The sequence below is a fragment of the Dasypus novemcinctus genome, chromosome 18, assembly GCF_030445035.2.
Source record: "Dasypus novemcinctus isolate mDasNov1 chromosome 18, mDasNov1.1.hap2, whole genome shotgun sequence".
NCBI classification, from domain to species: domain Eukaryota; kingdom Metazoa; phylum Chordata; class Mammalia; order Cingulata; family Dasypodidae; genus Dasypus; species Dasypus novemcinctus.
In genome coordinates, this window is record NC_080690.1 from 1,609,491 (window position 1) to 1,627,022 (window position 17,532).

The window sequence follows — 17,532 nt, forward strand, 5'->3', positions numbered from 1 at the left end:
CCCCCAGGGCTGGAGATGCCTGGGGCCAAAGGGTGGCCGCCGGGGGTTCCTGGGCTCGTGGCCGATGGCTCCCACCCGTGCCGCTCCCAGGGAGGAGCCCACGGGAAAGGAGGACACAAAGGACGTGGGGCGAGGGGACAGCCGGGCCCTGGGGCAGGGCCATGTCGGGGGCAGGAGGCTGAGCGCGTCATGAAAGAAATGGGCTAAACTTGTTGAAAACGATGGCGCACGATGCTGGAGCGAACCGCTGAGCGAGTGGCAGGGGCCTAGGGCAGGGGTGCCCTCCTGGCGCCCCGCCTGAGCCCCCAGCCCCCACCCCAGCCTCTGTCCCGCCCCGCACTGCCCCCTCGGGGCCTGGCAGGGCAGGGGATAGGCCCGACTCACATGTCCTCTCGGCCCTTGAGGCAGCGGGGGAAACCAAGGCTCGGGCTGGGCCTGGCCTCACGTGGGTCCAGCGTGCCCTGATTCCCGCCCGGGCTTTGGAGAGCTGGGCTCCGGGGACAGGGGATGCCCAGGTCCCAGCTCCCTGCCAGGCCGGCCCAGCTGCGGGACCACGAGCCCCAGGCCAGGCGCGGCCCCCGGGCAGCCAGAGGCTCGGCCAGCACAGGGCCACACAGGGCCCGTGTCCACCCGTGAGACGTCAGAGCTGAGGCTGGGACCTTCCTGGCAGGGCGGCCGGGCAGGCCCAGGAAGACACCAGGGGCGAGGACAGCTGCTTATCAAAATACTTTATTTTAGGAGACCCCTCAAAAAAGACCCTCCATGTTAGACACCCAACAACCCTCGGCCTTTTTTTTTTTTTGGTCTTCTCTGTATTTTTTTTCCTTTTTAAATCAACTAAAACAATTTGATGCTTAAAATAAAAGACAGGAAATATTTCCCAATCAGACTTTAGTCAAGAATATATATATATACTTTTTGATCCTGGGGATGGGCGAGAAGGGAAGACACTGCGAGGAGTTCACCAAGTGTCCAGCTTCCTTGTCGCCCGGTGACACGCCGGCCACTGCGAGGCCACTGGAGCGCGCCCGCCCAGCCGAGGGGGCCCGGAGAGGGGCCGGCGGGGCGCAGAGTTGACAGGCACGGGGCCCGACCTCGGAGCCGCGCCTGCCCCCAGGGCCCTGCTGGCCCGCGCGAGGGCCGGAGTCCAGCGCCACCTTCATCGTGGGTGCGGCTTCTTTTCCAGCTGAGAAACTTTTTTTTTCCTTTTTTAATTTTTAAAAAGAATCACAGCCAAAATAAGACATTAACTGCAAAATCCAAAATGGCTGCGTTGACCCTATTTATAAAAACACGAAGAGTCTCTAGCCCGGGGCGGGGGGCCGAGCCCGCGGGCCCTACACCTTCCCGGGGATCTTGGCCCGCTTGCGCGCGATGGCGTCCTCCACGGCCTTCAGCTGCTTCAGGAGCTCCTCGCGCCGCGACAGCGTGCTGGCCTTGCCAGGCTTGGCGGCAGCGGTGGCGCCGGCGTCCGAGGCCTTGCCGGGGACGCTGGTGACTTTGCTGGAGCTCTTGGGTGGGGGCGAGCCCTGGCGCTTCCTGCGGAGGCAGAGCAGGCAGAGCGCTGGGGGCGGGCCGAGGGGCCGTGGCCTGGGGCCGCGCCGCCCGCCACACGCTCCCGCCTGGCGAGGCCCTGCTTGCAGGCGGAACGTGGAAGCTGTGCGCATCCGGGCCGGTGACTGAGGGACCTCCGCCGTGGAGCCCGGCAGGCGCTCACGCCGAGCGAGGCAAGGTGGCCTGTGGCCGGCAGCACTGGTGCCCACCACGGGCGCCCACCCCCGCCGGGTGGGCGGGCCTGCTGCAGGAGCCCCTCTCCCGCTCTTCACAGACTTGTCCCAGGACTCTGTGCCCGGGGTCCCCGCTGCAGGCCGAGCCCCACGCGGCCAAGTCCAGCCTCACACCACGCTGTGGGCCTGGGGGCAGGCGTGGGTGACGTGCCTGGATTCTGTGCTGCCCTTCTTCCCTCCTGCCCCTTTTGGGGACCGCCACGGCTGCTTTACCTGACAGCATGAGCACGGGCTCTGGAAGGACACGCTGCACGGAGCGCCCCTGCTCACCCATCCGCCCTGCCCAGGGGTCCCCGGGGCCGCCCTCATCTCTACCCTGGAGCTGATGGCCTCAGGCCACCTCTGGGACCTGTGAGCCAGGCAGAAAGGGACGGAGGGGACTCTGCTGCCACCGCTGGCCCCGGGTGCGGACGGCACTCACCTGTCGGGCTGAGCTGCAGCCGCCCTGGGGTTCTGCCCTCTCTGCCGCTCCGGCTTGGGAGAGCTGAGCCTCCCACCCGACTTCCGGTCCCGAGAACCTGGCAAAGGAGGACAAAGGAGCATGTTTACCGCACAGGTGAGAGCAGGGTCCGGGTACACCGGGGCCTGTGCAGGTGCAGGTGGGGCACACAGACAGGGCGGAGGGCAGCGGGCCGTCTGAGGAAACAGTGCCCGGCCGCCGGGCAGGCCCCACCTGGAAGCAGGGTCCAGTTCCCAAAAGCCAGCAGCTGCTGGACACACTTGACCCCTGTGGAGGGGAGCAAGGCAGAGCCAAGGGGGAAGCAGGGGGCGTGCGCACAAGGCCAGCCCCGTGGCCACAAAGCCAAGTGAGGCACGAGTTCTGGGCAACACGGACACAACGCTCGCCCCACCTAACAGGAGACAAAGCTCCTTTGTCCAGCTTTGGGGCCTCACCACGGGTGTTCAGAACTTGAACAAAGAAAGGGCGGCAGCTCAGAGCCAGAGACTCTGGTGGTGCATGGCCCACGACAGGAACCCAGGAACGACCCACGCTAGGTGGAGAGCGTGGGGACACGGGGGAGAAGCCACGTGGGCACCTTCTACCCTGGAGCTCCAAACTCAAGGGTGTTTCCCGCCCTGCTGTGGAGACGGGAGTGGCAGGGCCAGTGAGGGGCAGTGCTGGGGACGGCGGCCACGCCCTCAGGTCTGAGCAGACCAGGGAATCCCCTTGGCTTTTATTAAGCCAGATGGGAAAAAAATTTGTGAAAAAAGAATAAACCAATTACTCTTCTGTTAATTTTTTCTGGGAAAATAGGCATTTTTCATGAAAAACGTTGTGTTAAATTGGGATGAGTGTATTGCTGCTACATTCAGGTGAGCGTTTCCCCGTTTCTCCCGGTTTCCGTTTCTAACCCCACAGTGAGGTCGCAACGGGGTCTTCAGTGCCTTTCAAGGGCAAACGGGGCCCACGACGAGACAGCCTGAGCCTGCCGCCGACACGCCTTGGCCCTGGGTGCCCGCAGCCCCGCGCAGCTGGGCCTCTGGGCACTCACCGCGGTCCGGGGAGGTGTTGGCCCGCTTGGCGGGAGGGGGGCTCTGCCTGTCCTTGTCTGACGGTTCGTAGCGCTTCCTGCTCCCTTTATCAGTCGCCTGAAAGAGCCACAGCAGGACCCGGTGAGGACAGCGGGCAGCAGGGAGCAGCAAGGTGCCACTGCGACCCTGTCCACCTGTGTCCTCCCACCAGACTGGCCACCACCCGCCAGTGGACGGCACTCTGCGCCAGGCGGGGCCCATCTCAGTGTCCCGTCCCCACCCCCGGTGGCTGTGCGTGTGCAGCGTGTGCGCACAGGAGGCCTTCAGCGCTGGCTGAGGGGCGGGACGCACCAGCCGTCTGCAGAGCTGGGCTGGCCGTGTGGCTGCCCCGCTCCACCTCGCGGGAGCTCCCCCGTGCACTCTCCACAAGGGGCGCCACGCTCCAAGCCAAGGCCTGCCGTCCCAACGTGGCTGTTTTCTCACTGCCACCCCGTCCTTACCCACGGGGATGCTGATCTGGGTGGGGGACTGGGCCCCGGGAACTGGCCGCAGAGCAGGACGGGCTGTGGGGCTCGGCCGGGCCGGATGCAGGTCTCACCTTGTTTAGCAGCGTCAGTTTGATCTCCTTGTGGGCAATAAACGCGCCCTGTGGGGGCTGCCCCGGAGGCGCCTGTGGAGCCGAGGGCTGCTGGGAGGACCTGCTGCCTGCGGAGGGTTTCGTGGACTTGGGGGCTTGCGTGGACGAGTCCCTTTTCCGCTTATCCTCTTTAACACCGTCTTCTTTTTTAGACTTTCCTGTGAGGGCAAAGCCGCACAGGCAGCGGTTTACAAGGGCTCTCCTCGTGGGCTGAGGAGGGAGAGCGTCGTGGGCCGGGGAATGCCCAGGCTGACAAGGGCCTGGGGTCTGCTGTGCCTCCCCTATCTGACCAGCAACAAGCGGGCTCCTGCTGAGGCCACTGGCTTACAGCGCCTCTGCTCTGACGGCCGCGAGGAAGGCCTTCTCCCCTGGAGCTGCACAACCCAGGCCACGCCGGAGCCCCCACCTACCTTTCTCCTTCTTGGCCTGGGCTGGGGTGGGGGACCGTGAGCTGGCTGAGGACACGGGGCTGGCCAGGTCTGCGTACATGTCCTCTGAGTCCACACTGTGCACGGAGCTGCTACTCGACGTGGCGCTGGACACCGAGGAGACGCTGCTCACACTCAAGGACCTGGGCACACATGAGCACACTTGTACCCATGCAACAAAAGCTGGGGGGCGGCTGGGGGTGCCCCATGATCCACTTTTAAAAATGGATCCGTGGTTCCATGTTTCAGGAGCAGGTCCCCACCGGACTTCAGACCCCCTGGAGGCGTGGGGTGGGAGAGGAGCCACGCCCGGGGCCCCGAGCCAGGCAGACAAGCCGTGCTGGGAAGGGCGCTGCACTGTGCCAGGCCGCAGAGCCGGCGGCCGCAGGACCCCCACAGAAGAGTGTGGCTAAGGCGCAAAACCCAAGGCAGGCGGCTTTAACACATGGTAAGAGAGAAACTGAGGTGAGCACCTGCAGGAGACTCAGCCTGAGGCGTAACAAAACCTCGAGTGGCCCCAGTGCACCACGCCCTTTGCTACATGTGGACGAGAAACACTCAAAATTCCTGCTGAGGGCCCTCCACTGCCTGCAGAGGACGCGTCTACTTCCTCATGCATCAGGCTCTGGCACTGGGAGGGTGAGAGGAAGTGAGAACCAGATGGGTTTTTTTCGTTTTCTGTTTTAAGGAAAGGTCTTTAAAAATTCTGAACATTAAAATTTGGACAAATATATAAACCGCCCTACTGAATGAAAATTAAAAGTTTGGTTCAAACACGCAAATCAATGCAAAGACTGCTGAGACTGATTTTGATTTTGTCTCTTTTTATACAACTAACAGTAGAATTCTTTTTTAGTTACCCTTTTTCTCTCAAATTTTTTTCTTTTCAAATCTTAAGGCCTTGCCTCAGACTTTCTCTCCCCCCCCGGAGACTCTGACAGGTGGGCTGTTCTGGAATCTGTCTGGCTGAGCCCGCTCCCCGGGCAGGACTGCTGCTCTGCCCACCGCCAGCCCAGGCTCCCGGCCCCGCTGGACCGGCACTCCTGGGCCTGCAGGGTCCCTGCACACCGAGGGTGGTCTGGATAAGCCTCCCTCGGAGCTGGTCTTGGCCAAGTGTACCCTCCTCTCCAAGGTACGGCAGCCTGGAGGGCAGGTGTAGCTCAGTGGTCCCAGGTTCAATCCCTGGCCCCGGTTTCTCCAAAAAATCAGCCAACCAACCAACCAGCCGAACACGGTATGGCAGCCAGACGGCTGCCTGCTTGGAGCAGGGCCTGTGACTCCCCTTACCCGCCAGGGGGTCACCAGTGCCTGGCTGCAGACTGCCTGAGAGAGAAGAGCCAGGACTTCCTGGACCCTGATGGGAGGGAAGGAGGGAGGGAGGCGGGGCTGGGGAGGGCAGGACGCTGACCTCGATCTGGAGCTGGAGCCGCTACAGCTGCTGCCGCTGCCACTGCCACTGCGGGTCCTCCTGCAACACAGCAGCCCGTCAGGTGTCTCCACGCAGGGCAGGCGCCCTCGCCCGTCAGGGCTCACCACCGGCCCGAGGCAAGTGTTCAAATCTCAAATGGCTCCTGGCTCGCTCCTTTTAGGGACACCTTTCCTTCACAGCAGCGCTGACGGAGAGCCCTGATCCCCAGTTGTCTCCCCAACACCTGCCACTCCTTCCAGAGAAGATTCCGGGGGGGCAGCGGTGCCCAGGTCCTGCCCTGCCCTGGGGCCTCAGCCACCCTCACGCCGACCCTGGCCCACCCCTCTGCCGTGCTCACTCGCGGGGAAACCAGCCGCTGCTGCCTGCCCAGGAGCACAGCCCTCCCGCCCCCTCCTGGCCTGGCACTCCCGGGGCCTGGGCAGCGCTGCCTGGGGGCGAGGCCGTTGCACGCACCTCCTGGGGGGGCTCCTCGCGGGCCGCTCCTTCCTCCTGGCTTCCCGTGGCTCTCCGGCCTTGGCGGGCTCGGGGGCAGGGGCTGGGGTCTTGGTGGGCGGGGCTGGGGCTGGAGGCGGGGCCGGCTTCTTCACCACCTTCTCTCTGCAAAATAGTGGAGGGTCAGCCCTGCCTGCCTTGGTGCCGCCCACACCTCCGGGAACGGCACCTCCGGGCATGGCACCTGCTGGCTGGGAGGCCTGGCCGCACACCCTGCTACTTGCCCAGGGGCAACAGTGTGTCCTTTGGACCCAGTGTGACGTGGGACCCCCGGGAGTCCTTGAGGCCACCCAGCAGACGGAGCCCCCTGAAGGCCCACCCATGCCTCCTGACTCAAATTCCATGGGGGGCCCTCAGGACTCAGGCCCACGCTCTGCCTGTGAGCCGCGCAGGAGGGGCACGGCTCTGCAAGCTCGCCTCTGCTGTCGGCAGCGCCGGTGCCTGCGGGCTCCTGCACAGCAATGAGGTGCATCCCCTCAGTGCCTGGCGCCACGGCGCTCGCCCCATCAGGACTCCCACAACCCAGGCAACGGCAGGAAGCAGCGTCCTGGGCAACCTGGTGGTGACGCAGAGCACCATGCTGCCTGACGGCGCAACACACGGGGCACTGGGCTCCCGCGCGGGTGAGAGCGGGCGTTTCTCTGGTGTGCACCTCGTTCCACTCGGAAGGCGCGATCGAGGCTGATGCAGCTCACCAGCGTCAGCCAGACCTCAGCGCGGCTGAGCTGAACGGGAAGCTGCTCGGACCAGCGGCCCAGAGGTCTTGGGGGCTGGACAGCCGGGGCTCGGAGCACCCAGGGCTGCTGCACAGCAGGTGCTAAACGAGCAGGCGGCCCAGAGCAACAGCGCGGGCTGGCGTGCACAGCGCGGGAGGGCAGGGGCCTCGGCTTCCGCTCAAGCGGGGGCTGCCTGGCCCTCAGCTGTTGGAAGAGCCACGCTGGAACGAGGGTGCGAGCGCAGCCCTGAACAGGCAAAGCCACGGCGAGCCTGCGCTCCGGACGCTCCGTGTGCTGGTGCCTGCCCGTCACGAGCGTCTCTGAGCCCGGTGTTGGCAGAGCCATGCTGTTCCCAAGGTCACTCCAGAGATGCGGAGAGCGTGGATGACCAGCCGAGCCCTCTGCACAGCCCCTTCTCCAGCCGTGGCCTCCGACCCAGCTCACCTGCGTGGCTGATGCCGCTGGCTGGGGCGGCAAGGGCCGCAGGCTCGTGCTAGGCCACGGCACGCTCCCAGTGCGGGCACTCAGGGCCCCGACGACCTTCCTGGGGAGACCGAGTGGCCACGCTCCACAGCCACGGGGCGAGGCCCACACAGCCGGGGGGCCCTCCCTCCTGGAGCCCACGGTCCCGGGCCTGGCGGCGGCTCCCCCTCACCACAGCTCGTTGCCCGCTCTGGTCACCAACAGAGCACAGGAGGGGTGGGGAAGGAGGGGGGGGGCAGCCCCGACGGCCAGGACTTACCCTGCTTTCCCGGGAGGCGGGACCAGCTCCCCCTTGGCTCGCACAGGAGGTCTGTGTGGGGAGGGCGTGGGCGATGGGGACGGGGACGAGGAGAAGGACCGGGACCTGAGGGGCAAAGAGCGGTGTGAGGGGCACCCAGGACCCCCGGTTCACGGAGGCCACCGGCACAGGCCGCCGCCGCAATGCCTGAGAGGGGCAAGGGTTTGCGTGCACGCGTCCCTCAGAGCCAGCAGAGCACCAGGGAGGGCGCTGGAGCTGGCAGCCAGCGTGCCTGCCGCCCCTTTGCTCACAGCGGCTTGGGGCTCTGCACCCAGTGCTCCTGGAGCAGCTCCATCTACTCCCTGTGGCACCCACTAAAATGGTAACCCGGCAGTCAGAGCCGACAGCACCCCTGATCTCCTGCTGCCGCTCTCTGACCATCCACGACAGCACCCCGAGAAGGCCACAAGGAAGGGCCATTGGTGAGAATCAAAGAGCACGAGGCTGACCGGTCGGCGCGAAGGCCTTTGCTCAAAGACTGACACGGGGGAATGACGCTTCCAGAAGGACAGGGCGGTGCCGATGCGTACGGGGAGGCAGCACTAACACGCCTCCTGCCCACCCCCGGGCGCTGCCTCTCCTGGGAGCGCCGTGCTGGGGCAGTGCAATGGGGACACCCGGGCGAGGACCGGGAGAGGGGCCCAGGCTGGGGCAGAGCCTCGACGCACCCGACCGCTGTGGAGCAAACAGGCTGACGGCGCTTCTGAACTCAAACGCGTGCTCCACACAGCACGCTCAGTTACGTGGCCCTTCACAGCGTTATTTCTTCCTCAGAACTGACCGTCAGACAACTGACACGGGCAGCTGCTCTGAAGAACGTTTAACACCTAGAGAAGCCACGTCGAGACAGAGACGTGCCTGTGTGCGCTGCACAGCACCGGGGGCCCGGCTGGCTCCCGCGACCAGGGCCTTGGAGATGTACCTGGACTGGCTGCCCGAGAACGAGCTGTGCCTGGAGGAGCGGCTGGAGTAGGAGCTGTACGACGACGATCGGGAGCGCGACCGCGACGAGCCGGAGCCAGAGTAGGACGACGAGCGTGAGGACGACCTGGCGGGCAGAGGGGAAAGGTGACCTTCTCCCCCCTCAGCATGCGCACTTGTGGACACGCTCGTGCAGCCATTGTGGCCAAGGTGCCCCGCTGTGCCGCGCTTCCTTAAGCCTCCGTTTCTCTTCTGGCTTCTTCCCCTGCCACCCCAAGCACAGGGTATTTTTTCAAAGAGAACAGTATTATTACTTGTATCGTCCAACTGAAGACCAAGCTCTTTAAGGGACCAGCAGCCCGGCCTCAGAGCGCCACAGCAAGACGCTGGCCGGGGCGCAGGGCCTTGCTGCCTCACCTCAGCAAGAGCACACACGGCGGGAGCGGGCGCCAGTGTTCGGCAAAACTGGAGACAGAGCCCGAACAGGGCTGCTAGAGAGCCTGTTGCTCTCCCTTTCTGGTTCTCTCTCACTGTTTATTTTGAAATAACCCTGGAGCGTGGCAGCACTGTGGAAGAGCAGTGGGCTCCGTGCCCCTGCGTGCTGAAGGCTCAGCGACCCCCCGCAGGCCTTGTTTGCATTTTGCAGTTTTCCTGCTCAGGTCTGTTTTCTGCCCCGAGCCCCCCGAGGGCACTGGGCCACCCACCCGGGCTCCACACTCGGCCTCTCCTGACCTTGGCACTGCTGAGGCTAATTCTGAAGCACTGACGGGGGGTTTTCCACTACCCGGAGGTCGCATCTCGACTATGGGCAAGAGAACCTCGGTGTGGTGCGGGGCCCCTCGGCGCCCGGGCCGGGCACAGCACTGCTGGGCCTCATTCTGGCGGTCCTTGCGGTGCCAGCCGGGACCCCCGCCTGCTCTGGAACTAGGGCGCACCAGGCACCCTCGCCTCTCCTCGCCCTTGCTGCCCTAATTCCGGCATCCACGGGTGGTTCTCACCAGACCAAGGCTCCCCACTGTGGTGCCCTAACGGAGCCCTGACACTCTGCGCCCACCTGCGTGAGTGCCAGCACTCGTGGCGCTATGGACACGCAGGCACGTGTTTTCTTCTGCAGGATTAGGAAACGCTCTGACTCGGGCGGCTCAGGCTCACCCGGCGGCCCAGCACCCGCACCAGCTGCTCCCCGGGCGCCCTGGCCCTCTGCAGACCGAGGCCCGGGTGTGAGGGGCGTGCCCCCAGGAGTCGCGACGTCGGACCGGCCTCGCGCACAAGCGCACACACGGCTCTGCGTCTCACTGGCAGCTGGCAGCGGTGCGCACACTCCAGCTCCAGGCAGCGGCGTGGGCTGATCCTCGCCGCCCCTCCCCTCCCCTGGCAGTGGAGACCTGCGCTCCTCACCGACAAGACACTCACCTGTCCGCTGAGCCCTCTGCACAGAGGCAGAAGCACTGACCCCAATCCCAAAAAGGCCAGGTACCAGACCACCCATCCCTGGACTCGGCACAGCTGCCTCTGCCTGGGGCCTGACACTGTGTTGGGACGCCCTTCCTGAGGGGCCCCAGGGAGCCCCCTGCCTGCCTCGGGATACGGAGAGGCCCCACCCCAGCCTGCCCCACCTGGGGGTCTTGGTCTGTCTGGGGCGTGGCCCCCCACCACAGTTCTCCCCTGGCTTTGACCTCCGGCACCTCAGGCTGCTGCAAACTCCCCGCAGGGTAACCATGGCCCATTGTCCTGCGCTCTGCCCTGAGGCCATAGCTCCCCAGAAATCCGCCTTCCTCAGCAGAAACAAGCCTGACCAAGAGGCCCCCGAGCCCACCAGGAGGGTGGTGGGGCGCCGAGCCTCAGGGCACGCGCTTCTTACCTGGAGGAATTGGAGGCGGAGGCCGAGGAGGCTGAAGTTTTCCGACGTCTTCGGGCCCGACTCGGAGAGACCGACAGCCCGAGCTTCTTCTTGGGGGACTTGGATCGGCGCCAGGGGTCCTTCCACTCGTCAGCCCGCTTCACCTGGGGGCCCGCAGTGGCCGCCTCCTTCTTTGGTGGCTCAGCTTGACGACTGCGATCACAGACGCAAAGACATTAGCACCTCTTGGGCCACAGGCCACCTCCCACCTCGGCAGAGCTGCTGGGAAAGACACTATGAGGGGCGCTCCCCGCAGCTGGCTTTCCGGCCAGGACTCAAGCCGAGAAGCACCCGGAAAACAAAGGGCCACCCCGAAGAGCTGGGCAACAGCCTGTCTCCAAGGAGGTGAGAGGGACCCTCTCTCAAATGGCCTCCACCTAAATGCCTCCTCTTCAGGGAACACTCATCTCTCCTTCCGAGTACATCCTCACCACGGAGATCACGCTTCAGGGGGCGCAGCTGCTTACTTAACGCCCCCCCACACTGTGAGCTCTGGGAAGGACAGGACATCGCCCACCTGCCCTGACACTGAGCTCTTGAGCTGGCACACAGCAGGTGCACAATAAATACTTACGAGGTTAAGAAAGGACGGGGCACTTGTTTTCAAATGGAATACCAAGCTTGTGAATTAACAAGCCGAAGGCTTAAGCGTTTTTGTCTTCCTATGACTTATGTTTAAAGAGACCTGGTTAATCGGCACCCAGAAAACATGCTGACTGGTTTCCAAGAAAGAGAGCTGAGGCAGCCACCAGGAGAAGCGCGAGGCGCCTGGCTGCACGGCGGTGGCCAGCTTTCAGGACTTGCCCCAGGAGTCCGTAGCAGACAAGCTGTCCGCAGAGCAGGGGCCGGGCACCATGGCAGCGCCACGTGGAGCACCTGCTGGTCAGAGGACGGCCTGGCGCCAAGCGGGGGCACCTGCACCTCTGGGAACACACCACGGAGCCAAGCGTGTCTACTGAGGGGAGCAGGCACAGCTCAGAGGCCGAGCACCGCCTTCCCAGGTACGAGGTCCTGGGCTCAACCCCCAGTGCCTCCTTGAAGAAGTATGAAAACAAATACAAAAACAACATGTCTTATGTAGAACAAACAGGAGACCAGGATCCCAGAAGTAAAGACAAAAGAGTTTAGGTTTAATAGTTCATAATTAAAAAGACAAAACTGGAAACATAAAATACTCAATATAAGGGTAACTGCTGATGCTGTGATATATTTTTAAAGAAATCTTTAAAGAATTATTTAACTTCATTAAAATTGTTTTGGAAATTACAGAAAAGTACAAGCATGAAAAAGAGCAACTCCACTCTCTCTGGGAAAGCCCGTGAGCAGCCTGAGAACACACCGTGTGGCTGTGTCAGCACCCAGCTGTGCAGGGCCACAAGGCCGCCCAGGAGCGCCCGCCTGCTCCCACCCACTCTGGAGGTGAGAATCCCGGCAGGAAGCCTGGCTCTCCCCGAGCACGCTGAGCGGTCCCTGCACTGCCTCCGTGCTGAGGCCTGATCTCGCCCTGCGCCCTGTGCAGCCCACCGCCGCTCAAGACGATGGCAGAACTGGCACGTGACACTGGGGTTGTTTGTAGCCAAAATGTAAAATCTCCTCTTAAACCGCATCTAAGCTTAAAAGGTGAAAACTTTACAACTTTAAATGAAGAGTGGAGAACGTTTCACACCGAGGCCCCGTGCATCCTGCCTGCTCTGCAGACGGTCACTGTCCAGTGCTCCCTAGCAGCCCAGGTCCTCTCCCCCAAGTGGGGAGACACGGGACGTGTGCATCAGTGCAGTGGCAGGTGTCTGGGGAGGACGCCTGAGCGTGCCATTGATGGCGACTTCTCAACGGCACCAACGGCCTTCCCCTTTCGAAAGCTTTCCAAACTTCATAAAATCACACTTTACGTTCCGGTGTTCTTTAACCTTATCTTTTCCCTCTCATTTAATAGGGGCCTCGAAGGAGAATGCAGGAAGCACTGTCCATGGGCTGAGGCTGCTCCCATGGCAGGAGCAGAGGGGGCCGGGGCACCGCGAGGCCGAGAAACCACCATCGGGGTCCCAGCGGCTAAGGACACCTGACACAGCTGAAAAGGGGCAAAAACCCTGGGGAGTGCGGCGGGGCCGATCTGCCCCTGGCAATCGGGAGGGGCTGGCCGCTCAGTGCTTCACCACCTGGGGCCCTCGGTGGTCAGGCAGGTTGGCTCCTGGGACCGGCTCTGCCCTGCTGAGGCCGGTGGGAGCGCCCAGGCTCCCTGAGGAGGTGGCGGAGAGGCACAGGGTTATGCCTGAGGTCTCAGAGGGCCCGAAGCAACCGGAAGCGGAAACCCTGCAGGAAGACGCCTGCCCCCATCCAGGCACGGCACCCCCAAGGGAACCGAGGAAACCCACTAGGCCCCCAAACTTGGCCCCTGGCCTGGCCCAGACGTGCTTTCTGGAAAGCCTGCTGAGTGGAGACACGCCCGGCGGAAGGACGCGCCTCCCAGGAACTGCAGAAGAACCGGAGCAGGAAGCCGTCTCTGCTCGTCTGCTGGGAGCGGCCTTTGCTCCACCCCTCTCCACCGCCTCCTCCGCGGGCGCCCAGGCCTCTAGCTCCAGGCCCGGGACAAAGGTCCTGGGCACCGGAAGGAGCACACCTGCCCAGGACGGGGCCAGCTCGGGCCTCCAGGGCGGACTCCACACACCTCTCAGTTCCCGGATGTCAGCAGCCAGGAAAGGCGGCCGAGCTGCAGACACCGCCATGCAGCCCAGCCCCTGCCTGTGTGTTTGGGAACTGGAGCAGCTGCCAAGTTTGGGGTCAATGATTTAAAAAAAGATGAACACAGAAGAAGATTCTTTTCTAACATCTAGAAGAAGGAGCTGGAAGCAGATGGACCTTTTTCCCGATTGAACTTGCTCACACGCACTTCTGGAGAACTTCAGCCCGTGGCGGCACGTCAGCGACATGTCAGACCAGGGTGCCAGCCCTGCCTGCCTCCACGCACTGAGCAGCAGCGCAGGCCTCCGTGCCCGTCCCCACTCTACCCCAGCCATGCCCTCGCAGAGCCCCAGGCCGGGGCAGCTCTGAGGGGCCTCCAGCACCCAGGCTCCAAACACCATGCCATTCCCCACAAGCTCTGCCACGCCTCGTCAGGAAAGCCCGCGCGTGGAGACCACCCTGACCCTGTGGATGTGTTATGTTCCCTTCCTCAGGGACCTGTACACAAGCAACAGTGACACAGGATGGAACGGGTGTCACTTGCCTCTCCTGTCAGCATTTCCCACCCATGTCCCCTAGTGAGTGGAGCACAGGGCCTGCAAGACACGCCACAGACATGCTGCGGCAATGGCACACAGCATGGAACAAAACCCCTCCCCTCAGTCAGAGGTCCGGCAGCCCCCAGGGCAGACGCAGCCCTGGCGGAGTGTCCCCGGGGAGCAGGGCTCCCCCAGAGCTGCTGGAGCCACAGCACTACAGACAGGTGGTCCTTCTGGGGAGGGAGAGCAACTTGGCAAGGCAAGCGGATGCTTTCCACTGCGAGAGGAGGTGAGCAGGAGCTGGTCCTGGGGAGCCCAGAGCTCAGAAATGTCTGTACCCCAAAGCAGGAAGCAGAGCCAGTCAAGGGCAGTGTGACGGGGACAGCGCCGCGCTCCCAGGGCTCCACGCGTAGGTTGACGGGATGAGAAGAGCCGGGATGATCAAGGGTGGGCAGACGTCCCACTGTTTAGGCGGGAGGACTCGACACAGACAGGTTTTCTGACTTTTCCAAAACTTAACTTCACCGTTGGCTGTTTCTTCATTTCTCTACTCCCCACCCTGGAAACCCCACAATGAACAAATAACTTTAACTTTAGAATGTGCTCTACAATCCTGCTTTCTAATTCATGTTAATGTTTGCATACATCTGCGTTCACCTAATGTCTACATTAGATGACACCTACAATTAGGTTTCAACACAAAAGAGACGACCAGTTATCTATTTGGTTGGGCAATTTATGGGTAAGAAGTAAAAAAAAAAAATTAATGTCCAGTTTTTCTCAAAGGGTGCCCTCAGCAAAGCGACTCTGGTAGAACCAAGCAATCAGGCAATGTTCAAGAGATGAAGCAGGTCAGGAAGGAAACTGAGGGCTAAGGAGACCCAGGCCCGGTGCCTGGCGCCACGGCTGGGTGCTGGGGTGGCTCTGATACCCCCTGGCTTGTGGCTGTTGCCCCCAGGCCATGTATTGCTGTCCTCGTGCTGAGTCAGCACATTTTAAAGTCAGAAAAAACCACACCCCTACTAAGGTGTGGGGCACAGCATCCTCTCAGTCACAAGGTTCAAAGCCAGGCGTGGATGAGCCCTGGTGCCTGGGGCCTGCTCATCGACGGAACGGCCTTCCACCGCCTGCGGTAAGGCTGATGAGCAGGTGCAGGTTCCCTTTAGGGCACAGCTGAAACGAGAAACAGCTTCTCTCCAGAAAGCAATAGCGGAGAAAAGTCACTAAAAATAGAGCAAACGAAGGGAGGCCCAACATGCACTTTTCTAAAAAAGCCAGCAGGGTCCAAAGGGCCAGCCAAGGCCCGAGTCGCCCACCACTCCTTCTGAACCGCTTTCTGGACAGTGGAAGGTCCCGCAGACTCGCGCGCCCATGAGGGGCTGTGTGCGCAGGACGAGGGACAAGGGCAGTGGCCACTCAGTCCAGTCACTGAAGTGCCTGGGAAACCCCAGATGACAGGGGCCCTAGCTGTTCTGGGGCACAAGCACCTTGCCAGTCCTTTCATGGGGCTGTGACCCTCTGAGCCCCTCCTCCCAGCCAACCAGGAGCCCGGAGCACCTGGGCCAGCGTCTCCAGGGCAACCTGGACATGCGCGCCCTTTGCCTGGCCACCTCCTTACAGAAAAGGGATGATGCCCCCGGAGGGCCTCGAAGGCCACTAGGAAAGCAAGGCGGACTGCAGCCCCTTGCAGGAGTCAGTGCGGGCAGCAAGCGCAGACTGGCGAGCACTGGCTTTGTAGGTTAACCTTCCTCCACGGATGAAAAGCCTTCGAGTTCAACCCTGGGGGCTGGGGAGCTTTGGTGAACAGCTTTAAGGACAGCCAACAGGCTCGGCATCTGCTAGGAAGATCACAGTCCTTCCCACGGTTAGGCGAGAACTGACCTGCCTGGGCCAAAGCACGCTGCACGGCAAGGCCCCAGCGCCAGCCCCTGCCTGCGCAGCACCGTGAGGCCCACCCACCAGCTTGGCCACCAAGACCAGAAGCTGACTTCTCGAATGGGGTCTCCCCTATTTAGATGGATGCATCTTATAGGACTGGTGGGAAGGTTTGTTCTAGTCTAAAAACAGCCCAGATGCAGCAATGGGCAAAAGCTCCCAAAAGATGGAGCTGTACGAGGAAACCTTGGAGCTCAAGAGGAAGCCAAGTGACACTCCAGCAGCCCGTGAGGGCGGGAGCACAAGCCTGTCCCTGCCCACGGGAAGCCACAAGGACACATACAAGTGGGGAGCAGCGACCATGAGGCCCCATGTGGGGTAGCACTGCCTGTCCAGACACCTTGGGGGTCTGCGGAATCCAGCCTCCTCCCTCCCGAGCGAAACAGACCACACTTGCGGCTACCCCCACCCCCTGCACTGCTGCGTCTCTGTCCTGGAGGGAGGGAGAATGAGGGGTGGGATATGGAGTGCTCCCCCAGAGCTGCAGACTGAACAGGAGCACATCTTCATGATTTTTAGATATAACACCAAAAGCAAGAGTAAAGAAAAAAATAACTGCGTCGGACATTACCAAAATTAAAAATGTTGGTGCCTCAAAGAACAACATCAAGAAAGTAAAGAGAGGGAAGCAGATGTAGCTCAAGCAACTGAGCTTCCGCCTACCACATGGGAAGTCCCGGGTTTGGTTCCTGGTTTCTCCTGGAGAGGACAATCAAGACAGGTGAGTGTCATGATGGGCTGGTGTAGTGAGCTGACGCAACAATGAGGCACAAAGAGAGACACAACAAGCAGGGAGCAGAGGTGGCTCCCTCCCAAGAGAGGTCCTGGGTTCAGTTTTTGGTGCCTCCTAAAAAGAAGATAAACAGGCACAGTGAAGAGACAGGGAGAGCAGACAGCGAGCGCAAACAATGAGGTGGGAGGACGGTGGGGAAAGGAAAGAAAAAAAAGAAAGAAAAAAGAAAAAGACCGCTCATAGAATGGGAAAATATATTTGTAAATCATATACCTAATAAGGGACTAAGAGCTAGAATACAGAAAGAACTCTTATAACTCAATAATAAAAAACAACCACCAAATTAAAAACTGGGCCAAGGATCTGAATAGACATCCCTCCAATGGAGATTGATAAATGGCCAATAAGCTCAAGAAAAGATGCTCAGCCCCATCAGCTGCCAGGGAGACAGGAAGCAGGACCTCCGCAGAGTCCACTCCACACCAAGCAGGCTGCCTACAATCAAAAACACAGACAATGACAAGTGCTGACAAGGAGGTGGAGAAAGCAGAGCCACACACACCACTCACAGAGTGTAAAATGGTGCAGCTGAATTGGAAAATGGTCTGGCAGCGCCTCAAAAAGTTAAACACAGTACCACGGGACCCAGAGATTCCTCTCCAAGGCACCCGCCTAGCGACGTGAACACAGAAGTTCACGCAGAAACTTGTACTCAAATGCCGTGGCAGCTCGCAATGGCCAGAGGTGGAAACCACTGAAACGTCCAGCAGCTGAGGACTGGATCAACATAATATGCTCTATTTCCTACAAATACGTGAAACGTTTCTCAGTTACAAAAAAGAGTGAAGAATTGACCCATGCTACAGTGTGGATGAACCTTAAACAGTTATGCTAAGTAACGTAAGGCAGAATTCACAGGCTGTGTCCTGTGCGACTCCTGGGGTAGAGAACCCGTGGAGACAAGAAGGGGGCAGCAGTGTCGCCGGGGCGAGGGGGTGGCGGGGCAATGGGAAGTGGTGGCTAACGGGCACAGGGTTTCTTTCTGCAGTGACGAAAATGTTCTGGAATTGACAGTGGAGACG

The 17,532-nt window shown here is 61.4% G+C and overlaps 1 protein-coding gene across 4 annotated transcripts in view; it reads right to left on the reverse strand.

Annotated features, from left to right (window-relative positions):
• Positions 1-711: 711 nt before the first annotated feature.
• Positions 712-17,532, reverse strand: part of ZC3H18 (zinc finger CCCH-type containing 18) — a 42,150-nt gene continuing 25,329 nt past the window's right edge. For 2 of the 4 annotated variants that reach the window (XM_004450946.4, XM_004450945.4), the window contains 10 exons: positions 10,526-10,717; positions 8,666-8,791; positions 7,705-7,809; positions 6,208-6,351; positions 5,734-5,793; positions 4,308-4,468; positions 3,859-4,055; positions 3,281-3,377; positions 2,209-2,305; positions 712-1,539 (listed from right to left, as the gene is read on the reverse strand). In XM_004450946.4, the coding sequence (XP_004451003.1) occupies positions 1,338-1,539; positions 2,209-2,305; positions 3,281-3,377; positions 3,859-4,055; positions 4,308-4,468; positions 5,734-5,793; positions 6,208-6,351; positions 7,705-7,809; positions 8,666-8,791; positions 10,526-10,717 (1,381 nt within the window). In that variant the 3' untranslated portion in view covers positions 712-1,337. The remainder of the gene's footprint in view (positions 1,540-2,208; positions 2,306-3,280; positions 3,378-3,858; positions 4,056-4,307; positions 4,469-5,733; positions 5,794-6,207; positions 6,352-7,704; positions 7,810-8,665; positions 8,792-10,525; positions 10,718-17,532) is intronic. The other 2 variants (XM_058279590.2, XM_058279589.2) reach the window with 1 other exon arrangement.